Source organism: Suricata suricatta, chromosome 9 (genome assembly GCF_006229205.1).
Source record: "Suricata suricatta isolate VVHF042 chromosome 9, meerkat_22Aug2017_6uvM2_HiC, whole genome shotgun sequence".
Classification (NCBI taxonomy): Eukaryota; Metazoa; Chordata; class Mammalia; order Carnivora; family Herpestidae; genus Suricata; species Suricata suricatta.
Genome location: NC_043708.1, coordinates 26,751,920 through 26,777,743, shown reverse-complemented (window position 1 = coordinate 26,777,743; position 25,824 = coordinate 26,751,920). Strand labels below are relative to the sequence as shown.

The following is a 25,824-nucleotide window of genomic DNA, read 5'->3' as shown; positions in this document are numbered from 1 at the left end:
TTATGAGTTTGGGCCCCACTTCTGCCTCTGTGCTGGTAGTGCGGAGCCTGCCTGGGATTCTCTGTCTCCTTCTCTCTGCTGCTCCCTACTTGCACTCTCTCTCTCTCAAAAATAAATATTTAAAAACAAAACAAAAAGTCAGGTTTTCTTTTTAAGAGCTTTTTATTTGTAATTTGTTATTCATAATTGATTAGTACAACATAGGATCTGAGAAACTTCAAATGAGACCATACTAAATTTAAAAGGTGCTACAAGCCTGAATATAACCAATATTTTATTCCATATAAGAAACAAGATATTCTTCTGAGTAGCAAGTAGCTAGACAAATGAGTTGATTCCAATTAGAGCAGCACAATTCTGATGAGTCAGTATCTTTAAAAAAGTGATTTCCCTTAAATATAAGGAAAACATAGGGATCTTTGGGATTATATTTAATTCCACTTGGAATTTAGACAATATGAGCTTTCATTCAACCTGGCCAGTAGTTGTTGGACTGGATTAAGTATCAATATTAGTTGCCAGCAGTGATAAGTAGAAATAAAACAAAGGGCATTCTATTATCAAATTATATATTTTTATTGCCTCACATTTAGGAAGGCAAATCCAAAACAAACCAAAACAACCCCCCCAAAGCCCCAAAACAAACAAACCCATTAGAGTCATACATGTATTTTATTAAAGTTCCAGTCACCTTAAGTGATTGAAGATTCTGACACTCTATCCAGCAGTGGTAGTATTAAAACGCACAGAGTGCACAAATGTTTTCAAAATTTTCATATCCTTAGTTCACTGAATCACTGCCATGGAGCAGATTAGCATTATCCAAGTGACTAATGAGGGAGGGAGAAGAAAAATAAATGACATATGTCATCTGGCAGAGGACCAAAGATTATTTTATCAGAGCCAGCAGCCTTCTCCTAGTTCACTGGGTAAAAACTATATCCGAAAAGGCTTGATTCAGTTGGGAATCGATATTTTTAGCTCATCAGTTTCTGCTCTGATATAAAGTTTAGCTATATCAGAAGAAAAGGCATAAAAACACTTGAATTAATGGTCACAGAAGAATCTGTCAAAGCATTTCTTTTTTACTATTTCATGTCATGAAGAGCCTTGAAATTTCTTAGGCACCAATGAATTACTCTACATTAAGAGTTCTTTCATTAAAAATTATAACATTGAGAAATGCAAGCAAGAAAAACAACATAAAAAATTCACCAAGTAATACCTGGTTACACTTCCTTAAGGCAAGAGTCTTGCACGCTTTCATGGCTGGAATACTCCTTGATGTCTGGCCCTAAAAAGCTTTTGAAATAGTTTTCTTAAAAAACCCCATTTGCATCTGAATTAATGACTGAAACATTATGACTGTTGAAACCAAATGTGAAATTTAACACTTGGCACACAAAATAAAAAATTGATTTATCCAGTATATACTGAGGTATCCTTGAGAAGTGATTTTAAGAAGCAGGAACAGTAACAATGATAGAATTAGTGGTCATGAATCACTAGGACAAAGTGCATTTAGCAGAAAAGAAAGCAGTTGTCACAATGGTGGGATCAGTAGAAATGGATTATCTCCTTCATAGTGTGAGATAAATGACAGGCTCAGGAAAGCTGGGCAGAGAGACAGCTGCCATTTATGTAGGGCTGTGTTTGAGGATCAACCAAAGGGTGAATTATTCTCTGTCCTATTTCCCCATCCAAGAAGTCCTCTTCCAGTTATTGGAAGATCATCTTTACATACACTAATCTTCCCTTCTTCAAGTCATCAGCAAAGGGGAGAACTTTTAGGAAACAGCCTAAGCTCTCATTTCATATAAGCATTTTAGAGTTATAACAGTTACCTCAAAAACCAAAGTAAGGAGCAAATGAAAATCTGATTTCAGAGTCACACTAGGAATCTCCCCAGAACAACTTTGCAGGGGCCAATGGTCTCGAGAAAGATTTGAGTTACCAGGTATTCCAATCCTAGGGATCTGATATGAGCAAAGTTGGCAAATGAATTGTCAAGAACAGAGGGAGATTACTCAGGGTGGACTGAATCTGGAACAAACTTGTTTCTAACGGCCCATGGTAGGCATGACTACGGCAGGTGAGGAAAGAGTAGCGTCTTCTTCTTTCCACTGAGAAGTGATGGTCTTTAGCTGAGTGTAGAATTGGATGCCCTAAAGAGAACAAAGGAAAAATTTTAAACATTACCATATATTCCTGGGGGTTTCATAATTTCTCTTTCAATCATCTTTTGAAGGAGGTGCCGTAAAGTGTTACTCATGTTGCCACTTGAGTTGGTGCAAACAAAATCCAACATGTTGTTCATGAGATAATTTATTTAAAACATTTAGCATAATACCTGGCACAGTAAATAGTCAAACCTTACCTATCATTATGCTCAAACTAGTCAAGAGGATCTAAATGGAAAAATTGAACAGTGTAATCTGTTAAACTTGTAGTTCATTCTGTTCCTAGAGCTGCATATAATGTGCTCTGAGGTCTTAGGACCTGGCTAAATCCTGCCTCTCCTCCTTGACTACCGTGTAACCTTGGACCTTATCTGTGACCTATGGCTCACCTCGCTGTAAGGGGAAAATGAGATGACCTTCAAACATCCTAGCAAAGTAATTGCTGTTCAATAACTGTTAGTTTTTCTCTCTTGTCTGTGAAGAAGAAAAAGGCATGAAGGGATGGAATATATATTAGGTCATTTCTGACAACTGTCAGTAATACTAAAGTAGTAAAATCCACAATATCTTACAGATCTAAAGCAAAATGTCTGCTTTACAAACATTCACTTCTAAATCACCTATAATGTGAACAAAAAAATTCATATGTAAGGCTTTATATATAGTTTATTCAGTAAGAATAGGCTTGAGCAAAAGAGAATAGATTATGCAGATCTAACACAAAAAATACTAGCAAGCTAGAAAGATAATGTTAGAGAAAAAACAATAGCTTCTTTAAAATACTTTTCTAGAATTATTTGACAAAATCTGGGCCATGTTATATATATTTAAAAAGCTTTAGAATTATATATTTTCAATATAGAATACAACTAAAGTTGGCATTTTATTATGAGAATGATACTTTCTTTTAAAACTTTTTTTTAATGTTTTATATTTATTTTTGAGAGTCAGAGAGAGACAGCGTGACTAGGGGAAAGTCAGAGAGAGGGAGACACAGAATCCGAAGCAGGCTCCAGGATCTGAGCTGTCAGCACAGAGCCTGATGCGGGGCTCAAACCCACAAACTGTGAGATCATGACCCCATGACCCGAGCTGAAGCCACACACTTAACTGACTGAGCCACCCAGGCGCCCCGAGAATGATACTTTTCTTATCTTTCTTCCAGAAGAATAAAAGTAGCAATTTTTGAGAGAGGGAGAACATGAAACGGGGGAGGGGCAGAGGAAGACGGAGTGAGAATTTTTTTTTTAATGTTTATTGATTTTTGGTAGACAGAACACAAGCAGGAGAGAAGAGAGACAGGGAGACACAGAATCTGAAGCAGGCTCCAGGCTCTGAGCTGTCAGCACAGAGCCAATGTGAGGCTCGAACCCACAGACCATGAGATCATGACATGAGCTTAACCGAATGAGCCACACAGGTGCCCCAAGAATATTTTTTTTAAGTTAAATTCGTGAATTTATTTATGGGAGGGAGGAGCAGAGAGTAAGGGAGAGAGAGAATCTTAAGCAGGCTCCACGGCCAGCACAGAGCCTACTCTGGGCTTGACCTCATGATTCTGGGATCATGACCTGAGCCAAAATCAAGTCAGATGCTGACTGAGCCACCCAGGTGCCCCAAAATAGAAATTTGATTACTTAAGAATTTAAGACTTCAAACTGTGTATGGGCTCAGTCTTTTCCTCCAAGACACCTCATTTACCAGGATGACTTAACAGTAATTAAACCAAGACAGGGAGAAAAAAAGCAATAGTTTTACTCTGCTTCCCTCAAAAGAAATTGTTGTTAATAGAATCAAAGTAATCAATTTTGCAAAAGCTATGACTAATTCACAATCTGAATAATCTGCCTCCAAATAGCCAAAATATTTTCCTTTTTTTTAATGTTGATTTTTGAGAGAGAGAGAGCAAGCAGGGGAGGGGCAGAGAGAGGGGGACAGAGGATCAGAAGGAGGCTTTGCGCTGACACCAGTGAGCCTGATGTGGGGCTCGAACTCATGAACATTGAGATCATGACCTGAGCTAAAGTCAGATGCTCAACCAACTGAGCCACCCAGGTGTCTGTCCCCCCAATGTGTTTTCTTAACCAGTTGGCCACACTGTTATATTCTGCTATATAGTGCTATTGTTAATTTTTTTTATTGAACTATAAAAGAGAGTTCTGTATAGATAACATGTAGTTTATTACTGAAGGTACCAAAATAGCTGTATCTCTGTGGGGTTATACAGAACTTTCATGAGCCGATTTGTTCAACACATGTTTGGGCACTTGCTCTGTGCCAGGTACTGCAGTTAAATAAATAATTACAATGTTATGTGTTCTTATCTGGGCTTACACAGCCCTACAGGATTTCCCCTACCTCTCTGACCTCCTCTCTTACCACTCTCCTTCTCATTCACTCACTGTGCCCCAGCCCTTTTCTGCTATTTGAACCTGCCATGTCTCTTCTTGCCTTAGAACATATGTACCTGCTGAAGGATGTGGGAACAGTGGTGATTTAATCTTCATAAACTTATGAAATAGAAGTACTATTGTTATTCTCATTTTATAGATAAGAAATTTGAGACACAGAATATTTCCCCAAAGTCATGCAGTTAATAACAGGCGAAGCTGGAATTTGACCCCAGGCCATTCTGTGCCAAATATGCTTTATTTTTCTTGTTCATAATGTATTCATAGTGCCTAGAATAGTGTCTGGTACAAAGAAGGTGTTCAGTAAAATTTCTGTATATGAAGGGGTGCGTGGGTGGCCTGGATAAGCACCCAACTTTGGCTCAGGTCATAAGCTTGCATTTCATGAGTTCAAGCCCTGTGTCAGGCTCTGTGCTGACATCTCAGAGCCTGGAACGTGCCTCGGATTGTGTCTCTCCCTCTCTCTCTGCCCCTCTCCTGTTCATGCTCTTTCTCTCTCTCAACAATAAATATACATTAAAAAATCTGCTTGCAAATGAATAACTTACAGGAGAAAAATGTGCAGTGGGAGCACATGGGGGCATTCCTAACCCAGAACTGAGGAAGGTGGTAGTCAGAGGTGATTTTCTGGAGGAGTCCATGCTTCAAACTTAGACAAGACAGATGATTAAGACTTACATGAAAAAGGATAGGCAGGAAGAAAGGCTCACAGGCAGAGGAAAGGCCATACATAAAGGGTTGGACTTCCTCATGCTCTTTCCCCAAAACTTTGCTGTCTTGAGTTAGTCAGAAAGCAATAGCTTTGGCAAAATTTTGTTATATTTTAAATCTTTTCTAGGGAATATCCTGACAAGCATGGTTCAACAACTTATGACCCCACAGAAGCTAATGTCAGGGTCTTCCTTGCAGAATCCTTGTTCCTGAGTATATTCAAGAAAGTTTCTTAGAGAAAAAAAATTTTTTTTCTTAAAGTTACCTGTTTGCCATAGAAATTGGTGTCTCCCCTGAAGGAAGATCGAGAGCCGGTGAATGAGAACATCGGCAAAGGCACTGGAATAGGGACATTCACCCCCACCTGAAGCAGAAAAAATCCACGTAAATAAAAGGACTCTAACAAAGGAACTTCCCATTTAGAAGCATAAATGCTTAGCATCAGACAGACCAATTTTAAATACCCCAACTTCTATCCTATTCCATCCTGCATTCTCATTCCATGACCTGTAATTCCTGAGGAAGAAATGGGGCATTGTGGGAAATCAGAGGAGCAGCAACTGATCACTTAACTGTCTCCCTTAGATCGGGAACAGTACATGACCACAAGAATCTCCTAAAAACTCTACTCACAAACCTGTCCAACATCCACCAGGTGGGAATATTTCCGAGCAGTGGCTCCATTGGTGGTGAAGATGGCGGTTCCATTTCCATATGGATTGTCATTTACAATCTTGATGGCTTCATCCAAAGTGTCTGTCTCCAGAACCACAAGAACTGGACCAAAAATCTCCTCTTTGTAACAGGTCATAGTTGGCTGCCAGGAGTGATGCATTCAGAAAAGAAGTCAGTATTTTAGGCTTATCTGGTACTTTATTAGCCACTGCTTACATGGACAGCTTTCATGTTAGTAACCTCTCTTCATTTTAAACACCTTTTTATTTTTTATTTTATTTTATTTTTAATTTAGTTTTTTTCTCCATAATATTTTATTGTCAAATTGTTTTCCATACAACACCCAGTGCTCTTCCCCACAAGTGCCCTCCACCATCACCACCACCTCTCTTCCCCCCTCCCCCTTCCCCCTCAACCCTCAGTTCATTCTCAGCATTCAATAGTCTCTCAAGTTTTACAGTCCTTTCTTGCTGTGTTCCATCTTCTAAGCTACCAACCATATAAACAACTTGAAATTCCTATTAACTACAACTATACTCCTGCCCTTTAAGCACCTTATGTTTAGGTCCCATGACCCATCACTAGCTTCCTCTTTTATACTTGTATAACCTATCTATACAATTATTATGTTGTAAAAAGTTACATGAAAATTCATTTTTTATAAATCATATATATATTTTTAAAACTTTAATATTTATTTTTGAGACAGAGAGAGAGAGACAGAGCATGAGCAGGGGAGGGGCAGAGAGAGAGGGAGACAAACAGAATCCGAAGCAGGCTCTAGGCTCTGAGCTGTCAGCACAGAGCCTGACACACGGCTTGAACCCACAAACTGTGAGATCATGACCTGAGCCGAAGTCAGACAACCAAATGAGCCACCCAGCTGCCCCTAAATCAAATATATATTGAAAATACCACAGGAGAGTGTTTCTGTTTAAGGAAACCCTGTACTAATGTTTCTGTAACATAAACAATTCATTCTCATTCATTCCTTCGCCTCCCCAAAGGAGTCTGTACATTTATATTTTGATATCAGGTCACATTAGACATTCAAAACATCCTTCACCACAGCAGCTAGTTGGCTGTGTTTGTTGCTATTAAGTGGATTTTTCCTCAATGGTTCTGTGGCAAGAGATTTTATAATTTCTACTACACTTACATTCAACTCTTAATTATTCAGTATTATAGTAGGAATAGTGGGGACATAGATTCCTAACCTCAATTTTGTCATTAATTTTAGCTGAGAGACTTGCAGAGTTTTAATAAATAAAAATTGAGAGATGAAGTCTTTCTCTTTCGTCACTTTCTGGAGAAGATGCAGCTAAATTTGGGGCACAGAGTAGGTACTCAGTAAATACTGGGTGGTCAATATGTTGATGGACACACTGCAATAGCTATAAGCTAGACAGCAAGGAGAAGGAAAAATGAATATTAAGTGGGTAAGTAACAGATACAAGATAGTGTTGGTAAAATATAGCCGGTGGGCTGAATGTGGCCTGCTGCTTGTTTCAAGCTAAGAATGGTTTCTGTGTTTTTTAAATGGCTGCAAAAGAAATCAATCATGACATGTAAAATTTTTTTAAATTAAATTCCATTGTCCATAAATAAAGGCTTATTGGAACATAGCCACACAATATTAATGGGCTTTCCCCTAAGAGTAGTTGTGACAGAGACTGTATATCCTTGCAAAGTCAAAAATGTTTACTATTTAGCCCTTTATGGAAAATTTGCCGACCACTGGTACAGTGAGTGGAAGGAGGCTGGATGTCAGGAGAGGAGGTTTATTCAGACTCTAATAAAATAACTCAGCAATTCTGGCAAGAGATAAGGTCTTAGTCATTAAATGTCTTCATTTGGAGGGATGAGATTCTATTGATAGGCTTCAAGGTAACTTTAGTGCTTGTTTGTGTGAAATAAATAAGCCAGAGTTATCACCTTGACATTTGAAATGATGGTTGGTCCAACAAAGTTGCCATTTTCATAGCCTTTGACTTTAATTTTTCGACCATCAAGAAGGATAGAAGCTCCCTCCTTTGTTCCACTATCAATCAGATTACAGACTCGCTCTTTGGCCTGGGGGGTGATCAGAGGGCCAAGATCAGCTCCAGGTTGGTCTCCTATAAAACAACCCAAAAGTATTTAAGGTCTTCATTAACAAATATGACTGCTAACTATGGCATGTACAGTATAGAGGCAATGGTTAAAGAGTAGACATGATCACTCCCACTGGCCAAAGCCAACACTAAAACCAAGGTCTTAGTGCCACAGATACAAAGTCTAAAGGAGCCGGGCAGATAACTCATTACCTGCATTGACTCTCAGGTTTTTGGCACGCTCCACCAGCTCTGGCAGCCATTTCTTAGCTTCTCCTACAAGGATTGCCGTGGAAAGAGCCATGCAGCGCTGACCAGCAGCTCCAAAGGCTGCCCCAACCAGCTGGTTCAGGGTGTTTTCCTTATTGGCATCTGGCATGACTACTCCATGGTTCTTGGCTCCCTAAGGAAATACAAAAAGAACATGAATCTTCCTTGGCAAAAGACAATGAGGCTAAGAAACTAAGCAAAGAATCTGAGATTTCAAATAAGAATTTGAGGAAAGAGAAAGTTTACCCTTTGTAGCTTTGAGGCCAGATTTACTATCATTTTGATACTGCTGAAGTCTTGGTTTTTTTTTCTACTTTCTTAGCTGATAAGCTGTTATGTTTATTTAGATCAAAACCATTACCACAAAACAAAACAAAACCTCCAGTCACATAATCACATTCAGTCAAACTGACAGACTACATACTGCACCCAGGAACCAAGGAGAACTCCCTTCTCTTTCCTAAGTTAGACAGGAAACAGTCTATTGCCTGCTGGGATTTCTAGCTTTAAGAAGAACAATGGAAACAAAGAGCTGCCAGTAATAATACAGCAACCGGGTGAAAGGTGAAATACGTGGACCTCTTGATACACCACTTTTGGAAAAGAAGTTCCCCAAATTGGCTTGCTTCTAGACACATAGCCTCATAAGTTTCTTTACTAGGTAGGGTAACATGGTCATTTCTACACATATGTTTCCAGATTCAGTAGTCTCCCCTTATCTGTGGTTTCACTTTCCATGGTTTCAGTTACCCAAGGTCAACTGATGTCTGCAAACTATGCTTCCTAATACTTTACCACAACGCCAATATCATTCATCTCACTTCATCTCATAATGTAGGCATTTTATAATCTTACATCATCATCATAAGAAGGGTGAGTAAAATATAAGATAGTTCAAGAGGGAAAAGAGATGGTGGTGATGGTGGAGGGCACTTATGGGGAAGAGCACTGGGTGTTGTATGTAAACCAATTTGACAATGAGCTATTTAAAAAAAAATAAGATAGTTCAAGAGATCATATTATTATAGTATAGTATTAAAATTGTTCTATTTTATTAGTTATTAATCTTTGTGCCTGACTTATACATTAAAATTGACCATAGATATGTATTTATAGGAAAAATATAATATATATGGAGTTCAGTACTATCCACAGTTTCAGGGATCCAATGGGGGTCTTGGAGGGCATCCTCCACAGATGAGGGGGGATTACTGTACAACTATAGTTTAGTGCATGCATAGATCCCATGTTTCCTACTTAATTTTATCCAATTACACATAATATACCACTAGACACAGAATACACTCAATAAATATGTAATGAGCTGGGAGGGGCTTAAGCCAAATTGGCCAAAACACTTTATCCAGGAAAAGAAATAAGTGGGCATATCAGGAATAGTTTCCAAGCCTGTGTAGAGGTGGCTGTCCTTTCTGCAACATTAACCAAAGGGTGAGAAAGAGGCAATTAGATTCACATTTAGTATAAGAAAATTACTATGCATTTGGCCCATACTCATGTACAGGGTATTTGGCTCTTTCTAGTATCTTAGATAGCGTGGACTGTTAGGAAAAGCATATCTTTGACCTTATAGTAGGATATGCCTTGAATGGAAGGAAAGAGAAAGGGCTAGAAAGCATGGTATGAAGGAAGAAACAAGACCAGAATGCTACTGCTAATGCCAAAGAATTTGAGTAACATTCTTAGGGAGAAAAGTGCCTTTTGTCACCAAGATTAAGTGTCTAAGACAAAAACTAATTAAAGTGGCTCAGGAAAAACTCATTACCAGGTTCATGACTAAAAGGAGGACATTCAGGATGAAGTGGGAATAAAGACATATTGGCATGAGAGTGGGATCGTGGTGTTTGTAGGTAGTTTTATTATTATTATTATTATTATTATTACTTTTTTAATGTTTTTATTTTTGAGAGACACAGCAAGTGGAAGGGGACAGAGAGAGAGAGAGAGAGAGAGAGAGAGAGAGAGAGGGAGACACAGAATCTGAAGCAGGCTCCAGGCTCTGAGCTATCAGCACAGAGCCCGACAACGGAGCTTGACTCATGAGCCATGACATCATGACCTGAGCCGAAGTCAGACACTCAACTGAGGCACCCAGGCACCCTTATTATTATTAGTTTTTAAAGTTTATTTATTTTGAGGTGGGGGAGAGAATGAGCAGGGGAGGGGCAGAGAGAGAGGGAGAGAGAGAGAATCCCAAGCAGGCTTCATGCTGGCAGTGCAGAGCCTGACACGGGGCTCGATCCCATGACCCTGAGATCATGACTTAAACAGAAATGAAGAGTCAGATGCTCAACCAACTGAGCCACCCAGGCACCCCTGTAGGTAATTTTAATACATATAACAGAGTTTGGAGGAAAAGGAATAAGAAGTCACCATATTAGCTTGAACTCTCTTGCCATGTCTTGACCCTCTCTCGAAGATGTACTCTCCTGCCTGGTTGGATCCCACAAAGCTGATTGCTTTGATATCCGGATGATCACAAATAAAGTTTACAGCTTTAAGAAGAAAAGAAATGATTACCACAAAGGAACAAATGGCTGTGGGCTTCTCAACATGGCAAACTTGCCTTTCCCATTGCTATGAATGAGAAGTTTCCACTTCTATTTTTCTACCCTGGATTCCCATTGTGAAGTTCCTTCTCTTAAATTTTTTAAACTTCTAATTCTATTTAGCCTCTTCCCTTTCATTATTTTTCTTAATTGTTATGTTTATTTCTAACTCCAAAGGCTACAACTCCTGTTTTCCTCCAAAATAGCAGCTTTTTAATACTCAACTCTTCCTTCTATCTGTGGAGAATGTGATATTTCCTTAATGGTCACCATATACTGGACTCTCAGGTACTATTGTGCTGTCATGCGAGCAGCAATATAGCATCATTTTAAAAAGTAAAAACCTGGGTACTGACTGTCTGGCTTTGATAGTTTCTAGCAAATTACTTCATTTCCATTTTCCTTACCGGTAAAATGGAAAAACAATTGTACCTACCACAGGAGATTGTTATAAAGATTAAATGAGATAATATATGAAAGGCACTAGAAACTGCCTGAAACACAGAAGTGTTTTTTAAGTGTTAGCTGTTACTACGTGGAATAGAAGGGCTCTAGTCTCTCTAAGATCTATACATTTTCTCAGTATTGAACTGAAAACTTTCTCTTTTATCTCTTTTGTCTTGACCTAATCCATATTTCTTTGTCCCAGTGTATTCTGTAGGGCCAGAAGCACTGCTACTCCCCAGTTAGTTAGCTTAGCACACAGGGATGGCAGTCCACAAACATTACCTTCAAACATGTAGGTTACTATCAGTAAATCCCTTCCTCCCTAGGTTCCTCATCCTAAAATATTCCTTCACCACTCAACACCTCAATTTTTTTGGCAGCCAGATTAAGTGCCATGTACAGAAGGGCAGTTACCTTCATGTTGTCCATGGATGATATTCAGTGTTCCATCTGGGGCACCAGAGTCCTGGAACAACTTAGCAAGAAGCATGCTTGCTCCAGGAACTCGCTCTGATGGTTTCAGTAGGAAGGTATTTCCACACACTATGGCCACTGGAAACATCCACAGGGGGATCATGGCGGGAAAATTGAATGGAGCAATGCCCGCGCATACCCCCAGAGGCAGACGGTAGGAATAAAGGTCCATGTCTTTGGTGATAGATGGCATGGTCTCTCCCAGCAGAAGGGATGTCACACTGCAGGCATGCTCAACCACCTCTGCAACAGAGAAGTAGTCAGACCACCAGCTCTCTACAGGGCACTGCTTAGCTTTGTCCTGCTCTGGTCATCCCTGAGGACAGAGAATGGCTCAGGCCAGACACATGGCACACACACTGACTTGTCCTTCCATGTGAAGGGGCTGAGCAAAATGAGATTCTCCGAAAAAACACAGTGAAATGTATTTACCTACTGAATAATCAAGTTAAAGAAATGAAGTAAACTGATCTCACAGGTACCAAAGAAGTATTGCTATTTTTCACAAGTATTAAAAAAGATCATGGGATAGAAAAATCTACATAGAGGAAGAAGCAACCTCCCATCTTCCTTTGTTCCTTCCCAAAGGGTTCCTGAACTCCCTGAGAGGGACTCCCAGCTTACGAAGGCCTCGAAATACATCTCCTTCAGCATCAGCGAGGGTCTTCCCTTGTTCTAACGTGATTAACTTGGCAATTTCTTTCTAGAGAAAAAACACACAAATAGAAACCAATGCAAAGATGTGCCTCCTTTTAGTTCCTAGGTAGCCAAGGAAGAACAAAACTGCGGGAGTAGAAGTTTAAAGGAGAGAGCCATGATCTATGTCTCTTCGAATTGTAGAGTTACGGAGGGCCGCTTAAAGGGCTTCTGCATCCTAGGCAACAGATTGGAAAATTATTTCTTACCAGGTTTTCTTTAATGAGTTGTTGATAACGGAGCAGGATCTGCTGGCGGCTTAACACTGAAGTGTCTGCCCAGGCAGGAAAAGCACGTTTGCAGGAAGCAACAGCTGCATCCATTTCAGCCTTGGTGGCCAGAGGAACGTGACCAATGACTTCATTGGTAGCCTGATGGGAAAAAGCAGCACATCATTTTTGCCCCTTGTCCACCTTGTCCATTTTTCATCTAGGCACAGAGGCAGCACTATGTACTTCATAAAAAACACCCACATCTCTAATTTCCCGCCACCTTCCCAGAATTCTAGGCTAATCAGTTTAAATCCCAAAGCAGCTTTGCTTACTGGGTTGTGGATGTCAATCCATTTGTCACTTTTGGATTCAACAAATTTCCCATCGATGAAGAGCTTTACAGCTGGCTGGAAAATAAAAACCCCACAAAACTTGGTATTAGTTCATAGTTTCTCTCCTTTTCATGAAGAGGAAGGAATTCAGGGTTGATAGTAAATCTGTTCTCTAGAAATGTTAACACTAAGAAAGAGATACACAATGTACTTGTCTATAGTGTTCATTACGATGTGGCTGAGCCTCTCAATACTGTGATTTCTCTAAGGAAAATTCCCTGCTAATCACACAGTGGAACTTTATGTCACTGTAAAGCTTCAACTAAAAAAGTAGCAGATTCTGGGGGCGCCTGGGTGGCTCAGTCGGTTGGGCCTCTGACTTCGGCTCAGGTCAGATCTCATGTCTGTGGGTTCGAGCCCCGCGTCGGGCTCTGTGCTGACAGCTAGCTCAGAGCCTGAAGCCTGCTTCCGGTTCTGTGTCTCCTTCTCTCTCTGCCCCTCCCCCTCTCATGCTCTGTCTCTCTCTGTATCAAAAATAAATAAAACATTAAAAAAAAGTAGCAGATTCTATATTAACAAAGATTAGCTAGTTGACTTGTTGTCCCAGCTGACTTTTGTCATGTCACCATAAGCATGTATTGCATTTATGATTAAAAGATCAGAGCCAAAGTCAGACACTTAACTGACTGAGCCACCCAGGCACCCTTCTGTGTGTAGTTTTTCAGAGAAGTAGCTTTGCTGAGTGGCTTAGTTGGCTGAGCGTTCGGCTTCGGCTCAGATCATGATCTCACGGTGTATGGCTTCGAGCCCCGTGTCAGGCTCTGTGCTGACAGCTAGCTCAGAGCCTGGAGCCTGCTTTGGATTCTGTGTCTCCCTCTCTCTCTGACCCTCCCCTGCTCACTCTCTCTCTCTCTCAAAAATAAATAAAAACATTAAAAAACTTTTTTTTCAAAGGGGGCTATGGACCAAAAAGGTTAAGGACTACTGTGTTACAGTATGTGCATACTTTTAAATAGAAAGGATTTTGAGCACCTGTCCTTATATGTTAAACTTTAGCTACTGCAAATGGCTGACAGTTCTATGAAAACAACTTTAAAGATTGTGAAGAAGAGGATAACTATCTGGTGGGATCAACAAAACCTCTAGAAGTCACGAAAATGCTTGTATTTTTTGACATAGTAATCCTACCTCAGAAGGAAAATAATCTAAAAGAAGGAAAAAAACTATATAAATAAATGTTTGGTTTCTCATTGAAAAAGTCAACCAACTGGGGTGCCTGGGTGGCTCAGTCAGTTAAACCTCCGGCTTCAGCTCAGGTCAGAGCTCACGTTCATGGGTTCAAGCCCCGCGTCAGGCTCTGTGCTGACATCTAGCTCAGAGCCTGAAGCCTGCTTTCGGTTCTGTGTCTCCTTCTCTCTCTGCCCCTCCTCCCCTCATGCTCTGTCTCAAAAAAAAAAAAAAAAAAGAAAAAGTCAACCAATTTAGGTGTTTTATGGGGAAAATTTTTAGTTAGTTTTGCAGCTATTAAAAATCATAGTCACAGGGGCGCCTGGGTGCTGACAGCACAGTGCCTGTTTTGGATCCTCTCTCTCTCTCTCTCTCTCTCTCTGCCCTTCCCCTGCTCACATGATCTTTCTCTCTCTCTCTAAAAAATAAATACATATTAAAAAAAATCTTAGCAGGGCGCCTGAGTGGCTCAGTTGGTTAAGCCTCCGACTTCAGCTCAGGTCAGATCTCACGTCCGTGAGTTCGAGCCCCGCATCAGGCTCTGTGCTGACGGCTAGCTCAGAGCCAGGAGCCTGCTTCCAGTTCTGTGTCTCCTTCTCTCTCTGCCCCTCCCCCTCTCATGCTCTGTCTCTCTCTGTATCAAAAATAAATAAAAAGTTAAAAAAAAATTAAAAAAAAATCTTAGCTATATAGGGTCTGTGTGGCTCAGTCAGTTAAGCATTCAACTTAGCTCAGGTCATGATCTTGCAGTCTGTGAGTTTGAGCCGCATGTTTGGCTCTGTACTGACAGCTCAGAGCCTGGAGCCTCTTTTGGATTCTGTGTATCTAGCTCTCTGCCCCTCCCCCACTGTCACACACATGCTGTCTCTCAAAAATAAAAATAAAACATTTAAAAAAATTTAAAAATATTCATTGCTATAAAGAGCATCTCGCAATACTGAAAATGCTTATGACATATAATTAACAGATTAGATAAAAAACCAAGATAGAAGATTTCATGTATACTCTGGTCACAATTTTATAAAGAAGATAAGTGGGAATACCTCAAAATTTTACTGTATTCCTTCTCAGAAGTCTAACTTTAGGGTCAAATAAACTTACCACTGAAGAAGAAAAGGAGGATGCAGGATACCAAGTGGAATGCACCTTGGAAGAGACCTGTGAGGTAAAAGAATGATGATTTTGATAAATGAGAGCAGAAAATTATTAAAACTTGGAATGGCTACCATATGCTTAACATTACACTAGTTACTCTGGGTAAATGGAAAAGAACTTGGTGTTTGCTCTCAAAAGTCACACAGTCTTTGGGGCACTTGGGTCGCTTAGTCGGTTAAGTGTCCGACTTCGGCTCAGGTCCTGATCTCACAGTCCGTGGGTTTGATCCCTGCATCGGGCTCTGTGCTCACAGGTCAGAGCCTGGAGCCTGCTTCAGATTCTGTGTCTCCCTCTCTCTCTGCTCCTCCCCTGCACTCGTTTTCTCTTTCTCAAAATAAAATAAAGACATAAAAAAAAAAAGACTCATATAGTCTTTAAAGAGAAAAGATATCAGACCATGAGGTTCAGCAAAGTATTAGAAAATAATAAACCATAATGATCGTGTCCTCAATTTCCAGGACAGTCCTGATTTAAAAATTTTTGGGGGGATACCTGGATCAGTGAAATGTCAGTGAAATGTCCAACTCTTGGCTTCAGCTCAGGTTATAATCTCATGGTGCATGGGTTCAAGCCCAAGTTGGGTTCTGTGCTGACAGTGCAGAGCCTGCTTGGGATTCTCTCTCCCTCTCTCTCTGTCCGTCCCCTGCTTGCTCCCTCTCTCGAAATAAAGAAACTTAAAAAAAAAATTTTTTTTGTTGGACCATATTTTCCTAATTTTTGGCCTGGAAAATGTAGTCACCACAAATCCTAACAATATGAAAACTCTCAGATAGTATCTAACACAATAGGTGTCAAATGTAAGTATAAGTATTTATATGCCTATATAAATATGTGAACACAAATGTTTATAGCAGCTTTGTGATAGCTCCAAACTTAGCAATAACCCAAATGTCCACCACTGGATAGGTGAATAGAAAAACTAATGTGGTATACCCACACATTGGAATAGTACTCAGCAATGAAAAGGAACTATTACACATGCAATAACATGGTTAACTACAGCAGTTATACTGGGTGAAAGAAGTCAGACATGAAAACAGTATACACTGTATGATCCCAATTATGTAAAACTAGAAAATGCAAACTAATCTACAGTATTAGGAAGCAGATCAGTGGTTGCCTGGGGATGACAGAGGAAGTGGAGAAGATGGGATAAGAAGGTAAGTTTTGGGGTGATGGATAGGCCCATTATCTTGATTGTGATGATATTTTCGCAGGTGTGTATAAAACTTGGTGTGCCTGGATGGCTCAGATGGTTAAACATCTGGCTCTTGGTTTTGGCTCAGGTCATGATCTTGGTTTGTGAGTTTGAGCCCTGCATCAGGCTCCATGCTGACAGTGCAAAGCCTGCTCTGTCCTTCTCTCTCTGCCCCTCCCCTGCTCATGCACTCACTCACTCTCTCAAAATAAATAAGCTTAAAAAAAAGAATATAAAACTTATCAAATAATATACTTTAAATATGTAGAGTTTATGTCAATTTTGTTGCAATAAAGCTGCTTAAAAACGCCACGTTACAGAAAAAGAATGTGTTGTATAGGTAACATTTAATAGGACATAAGCAGCAAATGGGGGAGGGGCCAGTTACAATAAAATAACTCTTCATTTGTACATATGCTATGGAAGTTGATTAATTTTTAAAATATTTATTTATTTTTGAGAGACAGAGCGCAAGCACGGGTGGGGCAAAGTGAGGGAGACACAGAATCTGAAGCAGGATCCAGGCTCTGAGCCATCAGCACAGAGCCTGACATGGGGCTTGAACTAGTGAACCATGAGATCATGATCTGAGCTGAACTCGGCACTTAACTGGCTGGGCTACTCAGGTACCCCAGAAGACAGAAACATTAACCAAAGGGTTTGGGGCTGGATGAAATGCAAGAATTTGTATGTGTTCCTACAGTACTGTCTAGGGGAAAGAGTCTCCTTTGGGCCAGCAGAAGATTCTTCCAAATGCCTCATCTACTTCCTCTCCCATTCCCCACAAAAATGATTTCAAACCATTAACACTCTTCTAGAGCCCACCATGTTTTATTTATAGGCATGTTCCCAATACCAACATGGTACCTGGTACACAGGAGATGTTTCCGTAAGTATCTATGGAACAAATGAAAGGCTCACTGGGTGGCTGACTGTCCCCACCCAAGACTACGTTAGGTGTCCCTATTTGGACTCTCATAGCAGACAGTACTTCCCCTATCAGGTATATCTCTCTGTGCTTTAGTTGACTGGTTACTTGTCTGTTGCCCAAAAGACTTGAGTTCCATGAAGGTAGGCACCAATCTGTCTTGTTCACCTACTTTACAGTTATTGTGACCAAGATTGTCCAGATATGGAAAATAGCAAGTTGTTGGTGCTCATTCAATGTTACTATTATATTATTATAAATACCTTTTTCTCTCACTCCTTGCTTTTTCAAAACTTCTCTTATCTCCTTCCTATTATCTCTTTTCTCCTTGTCACACCTCTGTCACCTTGCTTCTTAGTTGCTCTTACTCTTTGCTATTTCCAAACTTATTCTCTTAAAACTTCTAACCCTGCTGCTTCCTCTTTCATTCTCAAGAGCTGATCTTTGTTTTTCTTACCTCAGAGGGAACAGAAACCATCAGATGAGAACTTCAACTTCCAACCAGCAACCCTACGAAACTGATCTATACCCATCCTTTTTTCCTCCCTTTTTCTTATGAGGGAGAAGATAGCTAGCAAGCTCTGTGGGGACAAAGTGACTGGGAGACAGAAGCGCACCACTAGTATCTATGGACTGACAAATGAGACGTCTGTCTTCCAAATGAAGGCTCATCTCTGCACCTGTGCTCTAAAGCCAACTTTTCTTGTCACAAAAAAGGGTAATTGATGGAGGCATCTGGGGTAGTGGGATAAGTTGGCTTTAGAGCACGGGTGCAGAGATGAGCCTTCACTTGGACACCATATGTTGTCACTCATAGGTCTAACAGGAGAAACCTAATAGGAGACCATGGGAATGGAAAGCGGGGGAGAGAGTTGGGGAGAGGGAGGGAGGCAAATCACGAGAGACTTTTGAATGCTGAGCACAAACTGGGGGCTGAAGAGGGAGGGGAGAAGGGGAAGGGGGGTGATTGTCATAGAGAGGAGCACTTGTGGGGAAGGACACTGGGTGTTATATGGAAACCAACTTGGTAATAAAATATAATTTAAAAAATTACTCTTTTTTTCCTGAAACTTCAACCCCTCTTCATCTAATAGCAGGGATTCTCTATACTAATTACCTTTATTTCCTCATTTTGCACTAACCCTTTGGTCTACTCCAACCTTTATGACTAAACACCAGTGACTCGCTACATCCCATGGGCTTTTCCCAGTCCTCCTGTTCTTAACCTTTTCACGCCCTTTTCACTCATCTTCAGTATGTCCTGATATCATCCTCTGTTACCTGGCCACTAACTATTCGATTTCCTCAAGACTTGGTCCTAGGCCTTCTTTTCTCATGCTGCACGGTCTCCTCAGGTGATGTGATCAACAGCTGTGGCCTGATTATCTAGATTCTGATGATGCCCAAATCTGTAGTTCTTAGCCAGCTTCCTCTTCAGATAATATCCACCTAACTGTCTTCACCACACCTCTATGTGGATGTTATTTAGGTGCATATTGAAAAACCTGAACTCCTCACCTTCCTCTCACCAAGTTGCTCTGCTTTCTATATCCCACCTTTCAGTGAGGGGGACCACTATTCACCTCGTTGCCCAAGAAGAAACCAGAATGTAACCCCAGCTTCTTCCTCTCTCACCACAGTGAATCAAATCCTGGCAATCTGTCCTCCTAGGAGTCACTGGAACACAGCCTTTTTTCTCTACACTGCCTGTCTTCACTACAGTCTATATACCATCATTGTCTCTCCCCTGGACTTCAGTAACCGTTTCCTTTAATTTTTTTTACAATATTAAAAAATTTTTTTAATGTTTTTATTTATTTTTGAGAGAGAGAGACAGCATGAGTAGCAGAGGGTCAGAGAGAGAGGGAGACACAGAATCTGAAGACAGGATCTAGGCTCTGAGCCAGCTGTCAGCACAGAGCCTGACGCAGGGCTCGAACCCACGAACTGTGAGATGAGGACCTGAGCTGAAGTTGGACGCTCAACCGACTGAGCCACTCAGGTCTCCTAGACTCCAAGTTTAAGCTTTCTGAATCTAGCTTCCTCCCCTACAGCCAGAGGGGCTTTCTAAAACACAAATCTGAGCAGATTACTTCCTGGTTTAAAAAAGCTCCAATGGCTTTCTACTGTTCTTAAAGGCTAATCTTGATGTTGCTTAGAAGACTTCCCGTGGTATCTTTACTTTTCTAGTTTCATAGCTTGCCACTTTCCTCCTTGCTGTCTATGTTCTAGGCATTTGGAACATGTTTTGTGCTCTTTTTGCTTGTACACATACTGCTGCTTCTTGCCCAGAATTCTATTTGTTTGACTCACTCCTACTCCTTATCTCCCTACTTAGACATCACTTTGGGTATCAGTGCAGGTCAGCAAAATCAGAACATTTTAAATTCACAATCTCACATCTAGGCCAAGCACCTGATTATAGAGGTCATACAACGCCTAAATTCCTCTATGTCTTATATCACATTAGGGAATAATAGAGTGTTTAATGATAAAGTCTCTCTCCCCTTAGATCACTAGATGGCTGTGTCCTCAGCCTCTGGCACTTTTCCTGGAATAGAGTAAGCATTCAGTACTATTTCTGCAGGATGAAAAACTGAATGTGATAAACCCATTGGAAGTTGAAAATGCATTTAATATACCTAACCTACCAAATAAATGAACATCATAGCTCAGCCTAGTCTACATTAAACATGCTTGGAACACTTACATTAGCTTATAATTGTGCAAAATCATCTAACACAAAGACTGCTTCATTAAAAAATAGTGTTGAATATCTTATGTAATTTACTGAATGCAGTTTTGAAAGTGAAAACCAAGAATGGTTGTATGGGTACAGAATGTTTAAGAGTGTATCAGTTGTTTAACCTTGTGATCATGTGGCTGACAGAGAGCTGTGACTCCCTGCTGGTGCCCAGCATTCTTCAAAAGTATCATACTGCATTTTGTTGGAGGGTGAGGAGGATAAAAATTCAAAACTCAAAGTATGGTTTCTACTGAATGCATATTGCTTTCACACCATTGTACAGTCAAAAAGTCTTAAACTGGGGTGCCTTGGTGGCTTAGTTGGCTGAGCACCTGACTCTTGATTTTGGCTCAGGTCATGATCTCCCAGTTTTGTGGGTTCAAGCCCCGAGGCTGGCTCTGCACTGACCCTGCAGCACCTGCTTGGAATTCCCCCCCCACTCTCTTTCTGCCCCTCCTCTGCTCACACACACACTCTCTCTCAAAATAAATAAACTTAAAAAATATAGTTGGGGTGCCTGGGTGGTTCAGTCAGTTAAGCGTCAGACTTCGGCTCAGGTCATGATCTCATGGTTCATGAGTTTGAGCCCTGCATTGGGCTTTGTGTTGAAAGCAGGGAGTCTGCTTGGGATTCTCTCTCCCTTCTCCTCTTTCTCTAGCCCTCCCCCACACTCTCTCTCTCAAAATAAATAAACTTTAAAAAGATCACTGAAAACACCAACTCTTTCCTTTACAGATCCTTTTGATGATTCTCTGAAATTCATGATTGCCAGAATCTAGACTACTTTTTTTTTTTCAATTTTAGAGAGTTAGAGAGAGAGGAGCACAAGCAAGGGAGAGGGGCAGAAGGAGAGAAAGAAACTTAAGTAGGTTCCACATTCAGCTGGAGCCCAATGCAGGGCTTAATCCCAGAACCCTGGGATCATGACCTGAGCTGAAATCACGAGTTGGACGCTTAACCAACTGAAACATCCAGGTGCTCTTTGACTACTTTTTTTTTTAATTTTTAACGTATATATATATTTTTTTGAGAGACAGAGGGAGACAAAGTGTAAGTGAGGGAGGGCCAGAGAGAGGGAGACACAGAACCCAAAGCAGGCTCCAGGCTCTGAGCCATCAGCACGGGGCTTGAACCCATAAACTGTGGGATCATGAGCCAAAGTCAGATGCCTAACCAACTGAACCACTCACACGCCCCACTCCTAGACTACTCTTTATCAAAGTTTCATATTATAGTAACTCCTTTTTGGCTAAGAATGACTATTTCTGTCTTCTTCCAGGTCAACTCGGAGTTTCTTCAAATGAATCATAAAACACCGTCTGTTTCCAAAATAAAGTGCATAGAAAGGGAGATTCCTCTCCTTGATTCAAAGGACAAAATACCTTCTTAAGAGTATCAATGACTCACTGATGGTGGGGAGGGAGAGGAAAAAAGTCAATTTTAGTAAAAGATTTCAAGGTTAAATTGGTAATGGAAATTATAGGGTAGAAACTTTGTATCCCTACTACAAAAAAAAAAAAGATACTAGAAAATCAATTAGGATCTCAGCAAGAAATAGATGAGTGAAGCCAGATTACCTGACAAACTTTTCCAGCGCATTCTCCTCACTGTCCCATTAAAAAACATTTAAGCATGAAACTTTACTGACTTTGCTAAGAATCCTAAAAATGCTTAAGTTTCTGCAGTAGAACTCATTGCAACCTGGTAAGCGCTAATCTTATCTAAAAGTCCAGCAAGAACAAGAAGTTCCCAGGCTGGATGTAACAAGTAAGAAGGGCAGAGCTGTTTCTTGTAGGTTCCAGAATCTTTGCCTGCAGTAAATCTTGCCTAAGCCCTTGTTGGGCTGTGAAAACTGGGGAAAGGGTATAAACAGAGTTAGAAACCACAAGTCTCAGGCATGCAGAAAGGACCCAATCCCCACCATGAACAAGTGTGAGGTTGTGTTGGCACACTCAGAGCTGACTTTGGGTTAGGTAGTTGGAACGAATACTTCTTGTTTGTTTTCTACCACTCATTTTAGAGATATTTATCACTTCATTTTTCTATGACTTTTGTTTTCAGATGTTTGGTCCCTTGCATATGCTTGGAACACCTGGTAGTATGACTATGTATTCTTATTTACCACTAACAAGAATACTGTAACTTTGCTAAAAGTTTAAATGAAACTCTTGGCAAGAACAGGGACAGCCTGTGGAAAATACGAACAGCCATAGCTCAGGCGCACAGGTTAAAACAGCTCAGCAAATAACTGCTTTGGGGGAAAACCTAGAGTACATTTTCTAGAAGAAGATTCAAAGTTCATCACTGACCCTCCCCCTCGTGTGCTTCCTTCCTTTACCACGGATTACAGACAGTGAAGTAGGGTGAGGGGAAGGGAACAATCTGGTTACTCTGACCAGGAGAAAGAGCTCTGAGAAAGGTGACCAGAAAAGGGAGTTTATGGTACAGAAGGTGAGAGAGGTGATTGGCACAGAGGTGACAACAAACACAGTGAGTGGACCAAAATTAGGGAGGGCAAGTTAGTGACTGCAGGGACAGGCAGGGCTCGGGGAGGAGAGTGGGCCACAGTGAGAAAGGGAGAGCCTCGAGAGTAAAAGGGCAGAGAGCCAGGGGTGACAGTCCAGGATCCTACGAGGGCGGGTGAGAAGTGAAGGCCTCACGCGCCGGGTGGGAACTGCAAGGTCGGCTAAGAAGGGGTTGGCTCAGACAGGGGACGGAAAGGACCCAATTCCTCAGTACCATTCCTCTGTACCACCCTCACTCGCCTGCAGAATCCGGGTCCGCACTGCTGCCGCCGCCGCCACCGCCGCCGCCATGGCCCTCAGCCGCCTGCTGTCGGCCTCCAAGAGCCCCTACTACGAGTGTCTCCCTAGAAGCGCCACGGCCTCCAGGCCTAGCTGTTCCAGCCTGCCTCACTTCTTCATTGGTGGAGAAGACTATTTCCTCTAGCCAATCACGCACCCTAACACCTTAGAGCACCTCCTCAGTCCCGGTCTTTGAGATGCGCGATTGGTCAGAAGTGGAAGAGCCCTAGCCCCCTCTCACGTCAGAAAATTCTGTTGGCCGAGGAAGGGAAGGCGTCCCCGATTTGAGTACTCTGTACCGAGCAAACGGAGAAGACGCCCCCTAAACGAGAACCCCGATTGGCCACAGGTACGTTGGCGGTCCCACCCCCTCACCGAAGAAAGTAAATAAAACCCTTCAAGAACTTGGCAGTCGCCCCACCTCTATCACTATGTGAGGGGGTGTGGCCAACACTGGAGGCGGGGCTAGGCAAAGACTGCCCTATGGGGCGGGGAAATGGATGGGGCTGCGAGTTGGGATAGGGGTTTCTCCTTGGGGGCGTGGCTTATGGGTCCTTGCTTTCCCGCCGACAGTTAGCCACGTCACGTGACATGGTTTGGAAGATGGCGTCTCCCACAGACGGTAAGAGCCGGCTTAGAGATCTTTCGGCTGCAACCTCCCTCTTTGCTCTGCTGGTGACTTCCACTCTCTGCCTGCTCCTCGAACTTACACTTTTGTTCTGGGGCTCCAACCGTTTCCTATCGACTTCTTTTTCTGAGGATTCGAGTGCGTCTTCAAACTCGCCTGTTCTTCACAGCAGCTCCAGAGGTGCCCCGTTTCCCCTCTGCGTACCAATCGGGTGGAGGAGGGCACCCTCATGGGGCCCATTCCACGCAGAAGGTCAGGGGTCGCCCTAGCCCTCCCTTAGCCCCATTTGGGTGAGGCAGGGCCGAGGAGATGATACTGCTGGGGGAAATTGGTGCTTTAGTGTAGTTTTCCTCACAGGCCCCCCCCCCCCCCCCATGGAACAGTCGATTCTCTTCTTTTTGAGCATTTGGAAAGATTCTCTCAAACCCTAGCTGGGGTTGGTGGCCGATCTCATTCCCGGAATTAAGCCACAAACAAAACCTGATATTCTTCTGCCTCGGTAGATTGGGACCGTTGCCCTGTCTTGGTCCTTCCCGTCTTGGTCCCCTCCCAGAGGAAGATGAGAATTGAGCTTTTCCGTGTGCGCTTATCTCAGACTCTCTTGCTTCTTCTGTACGTGTTGTTTCCTCAGGCTGAGTGAGTGAACGATTTCTGTCTATATGTTGTCTAAGATGAAAGTAACTTCCGATAGCAAATTAGTGGTTTAGGTATATACGCATTCTTCTGCGCACCGTTCTGCCTTATTTATGATTTTGCATTCATTTCTGAACTCACTTAATTTTTGCTTCTACCGCCCCCAAATCACGTCTATTTCATTGATATATAGTTTTCTCTTCTCAAACACATTTTGTATTTGGAAGGAATCTTGGAAGTTTACTTAAGGAATAAGGAAATTGAGGCCAGGAGAGCTATTTCTGAGTTCCCATTGTATGACAGGCAAAATGTTAGGTGCTTTGGGGGAGGAAGAGATTAATCAATCATGTAAGAGCTTTTGCACTTTAAGGTCTCATTTTAGATGTCACTTCCCAGACAGAGGTTTCCCAGAACACAGTGTCTGGTGTTGCCTCTCTTCACTATTATTCACTCTCACTACCTTCACTGTCAGCATAATTATTCTGTTAACTTTGCCCCTTTCATGCTAGATTATAAAATCTAAGTCCCTCTTGTTCATAGTTTGATCCCAGAATTTAGCACAGTGTCTGGCAAGCAGTAGACCTTCAATTAACATTTTAATCAATAAAATATTAGTCTTGTGTTTCAAGTTTAACTTAGTCTTAGGTTTTTTGAGCACAGGTGCATACTGTATAAGAAAGTATGGGTGTTCAGAGTCAAAAAATATTCCATCTCTTGTCTGGATGCTCTCTTGAAATATCTTTCTTGCCAGAAAAAAGGAAAAGGACGTTTATAAAATCAGCTAAGGGAATGGGGAATTGTTATATAGAATACAGAGTTTCAGTTTAGGATGGTGAAAATATTCTAGAGATGGATGGTAATGATGTTTCACAACAGTGTGAATGTTTCTAATGCCACTGAACTGTACCCTTAAAAATGGTTAAAGGGATACATTTTGTTATGTATATCTTGCCAGAATTTAAAAAAAAATCAGCCACATGGTAGAAGTAATTGGTATTAAAATTTTTAGTTTATTACTGTTGTTTTTAGAAGTTTTGGAGATTTTAGAGCTATGTTGCTTGTATTTATTTTTTGTGTGTTTGTGTTCTCTGTTTTATTCCCCTTTTTCTGGCTAGGAAGAATGTTGGAAATCTTTTTTTCCTTTCGTCTTCTAGCCATCTCCATAGTCAACTCTACTTGCACACTTGACTTTTTAGTTTTCATACATATCTTTTACAGAATTATATCCTTCACCTAACCTTTTCCTTTTAATCTGACAAAATCAAGTTGAGCACTTTGAACTTAAATACAGCTTCTTTTTTTTTACACAATTTATTTTTTTAACATATGCAATTATTTTCCGTCATTTACAATACAGTAGTTACAATGATACTCCAAACAGAAAAGCAAAGTAAAAAATCAAAACCCCCACTTCTATTTCATGTAATTAGACTTATA

At 41.2% G+C, this 25,824-nt stretch overlaps 2 protein-coding genes across 3 annotated transcripts in view; one reads left to right on the top strand and one right to left on the bottom strand.

Moving 5' to 3' along the window:
* Positions 1-143: 143 nt before the first annotated feature.
* ALDH6A1 (aldehyde dehydrogenase 6 family member A1) lies at positions 144-23,243 on the bottom strand. Its single transcript, XM_029951888.1, has 12 exons — positions 23,088-23,243; positions 15,397-15,453; positions 13,069-13,143; positions 12,734-12,895; positions 12,453-12,531; positions 11,769-12,071; positions 10,732-10,853; positions 8,284-8,473; positions 7,913-8,094; positions 5,940-6,119; positions 5,568-5,666; positions 144-2,165 (listed from the first exon to the last, which is right to left on the bottom strand). Exons 1-12 carry the CDS (start codon positions 23,136-23,138, stop codon positions 2,061-2,063), a joined length of 1,605 nt encoding a protein of 534 aa, XP_029807748.1. The 5' UTR covers positions 23,139-23,243; the 3' UTR covers positions 144-2,060.
* A 153-nt stretch (positions 23,244-23,396) lies between these two features.
* LIN52 (lin-52 DREAM MuvB core complex component) overlaps positions 23,397-25,824 on the top strand; it is a 107,257-nt gene continuing 104,829 nt past the window's right edge. Inside the window, exons 1-2 of one of the 2 annotated variants that reach the window (XM_029951020.1) lie at positions 23,397-23,475; positions 23,700-23,748. In XM_029951020.1, the coding sequence (XP_029806880.1) occupies positions 23,718-23,748 (31 nt within the window). In that variant the 5' untranslated portion in view covers positions 23,397-23,475; positions 23,700-23,717. The remainder of the gene's footprint in view (positions 23,476-23,699; positions 23,749-25,824) is intronic. The other variant, XM_029951019.1, reaches the window with a different exon arrangement.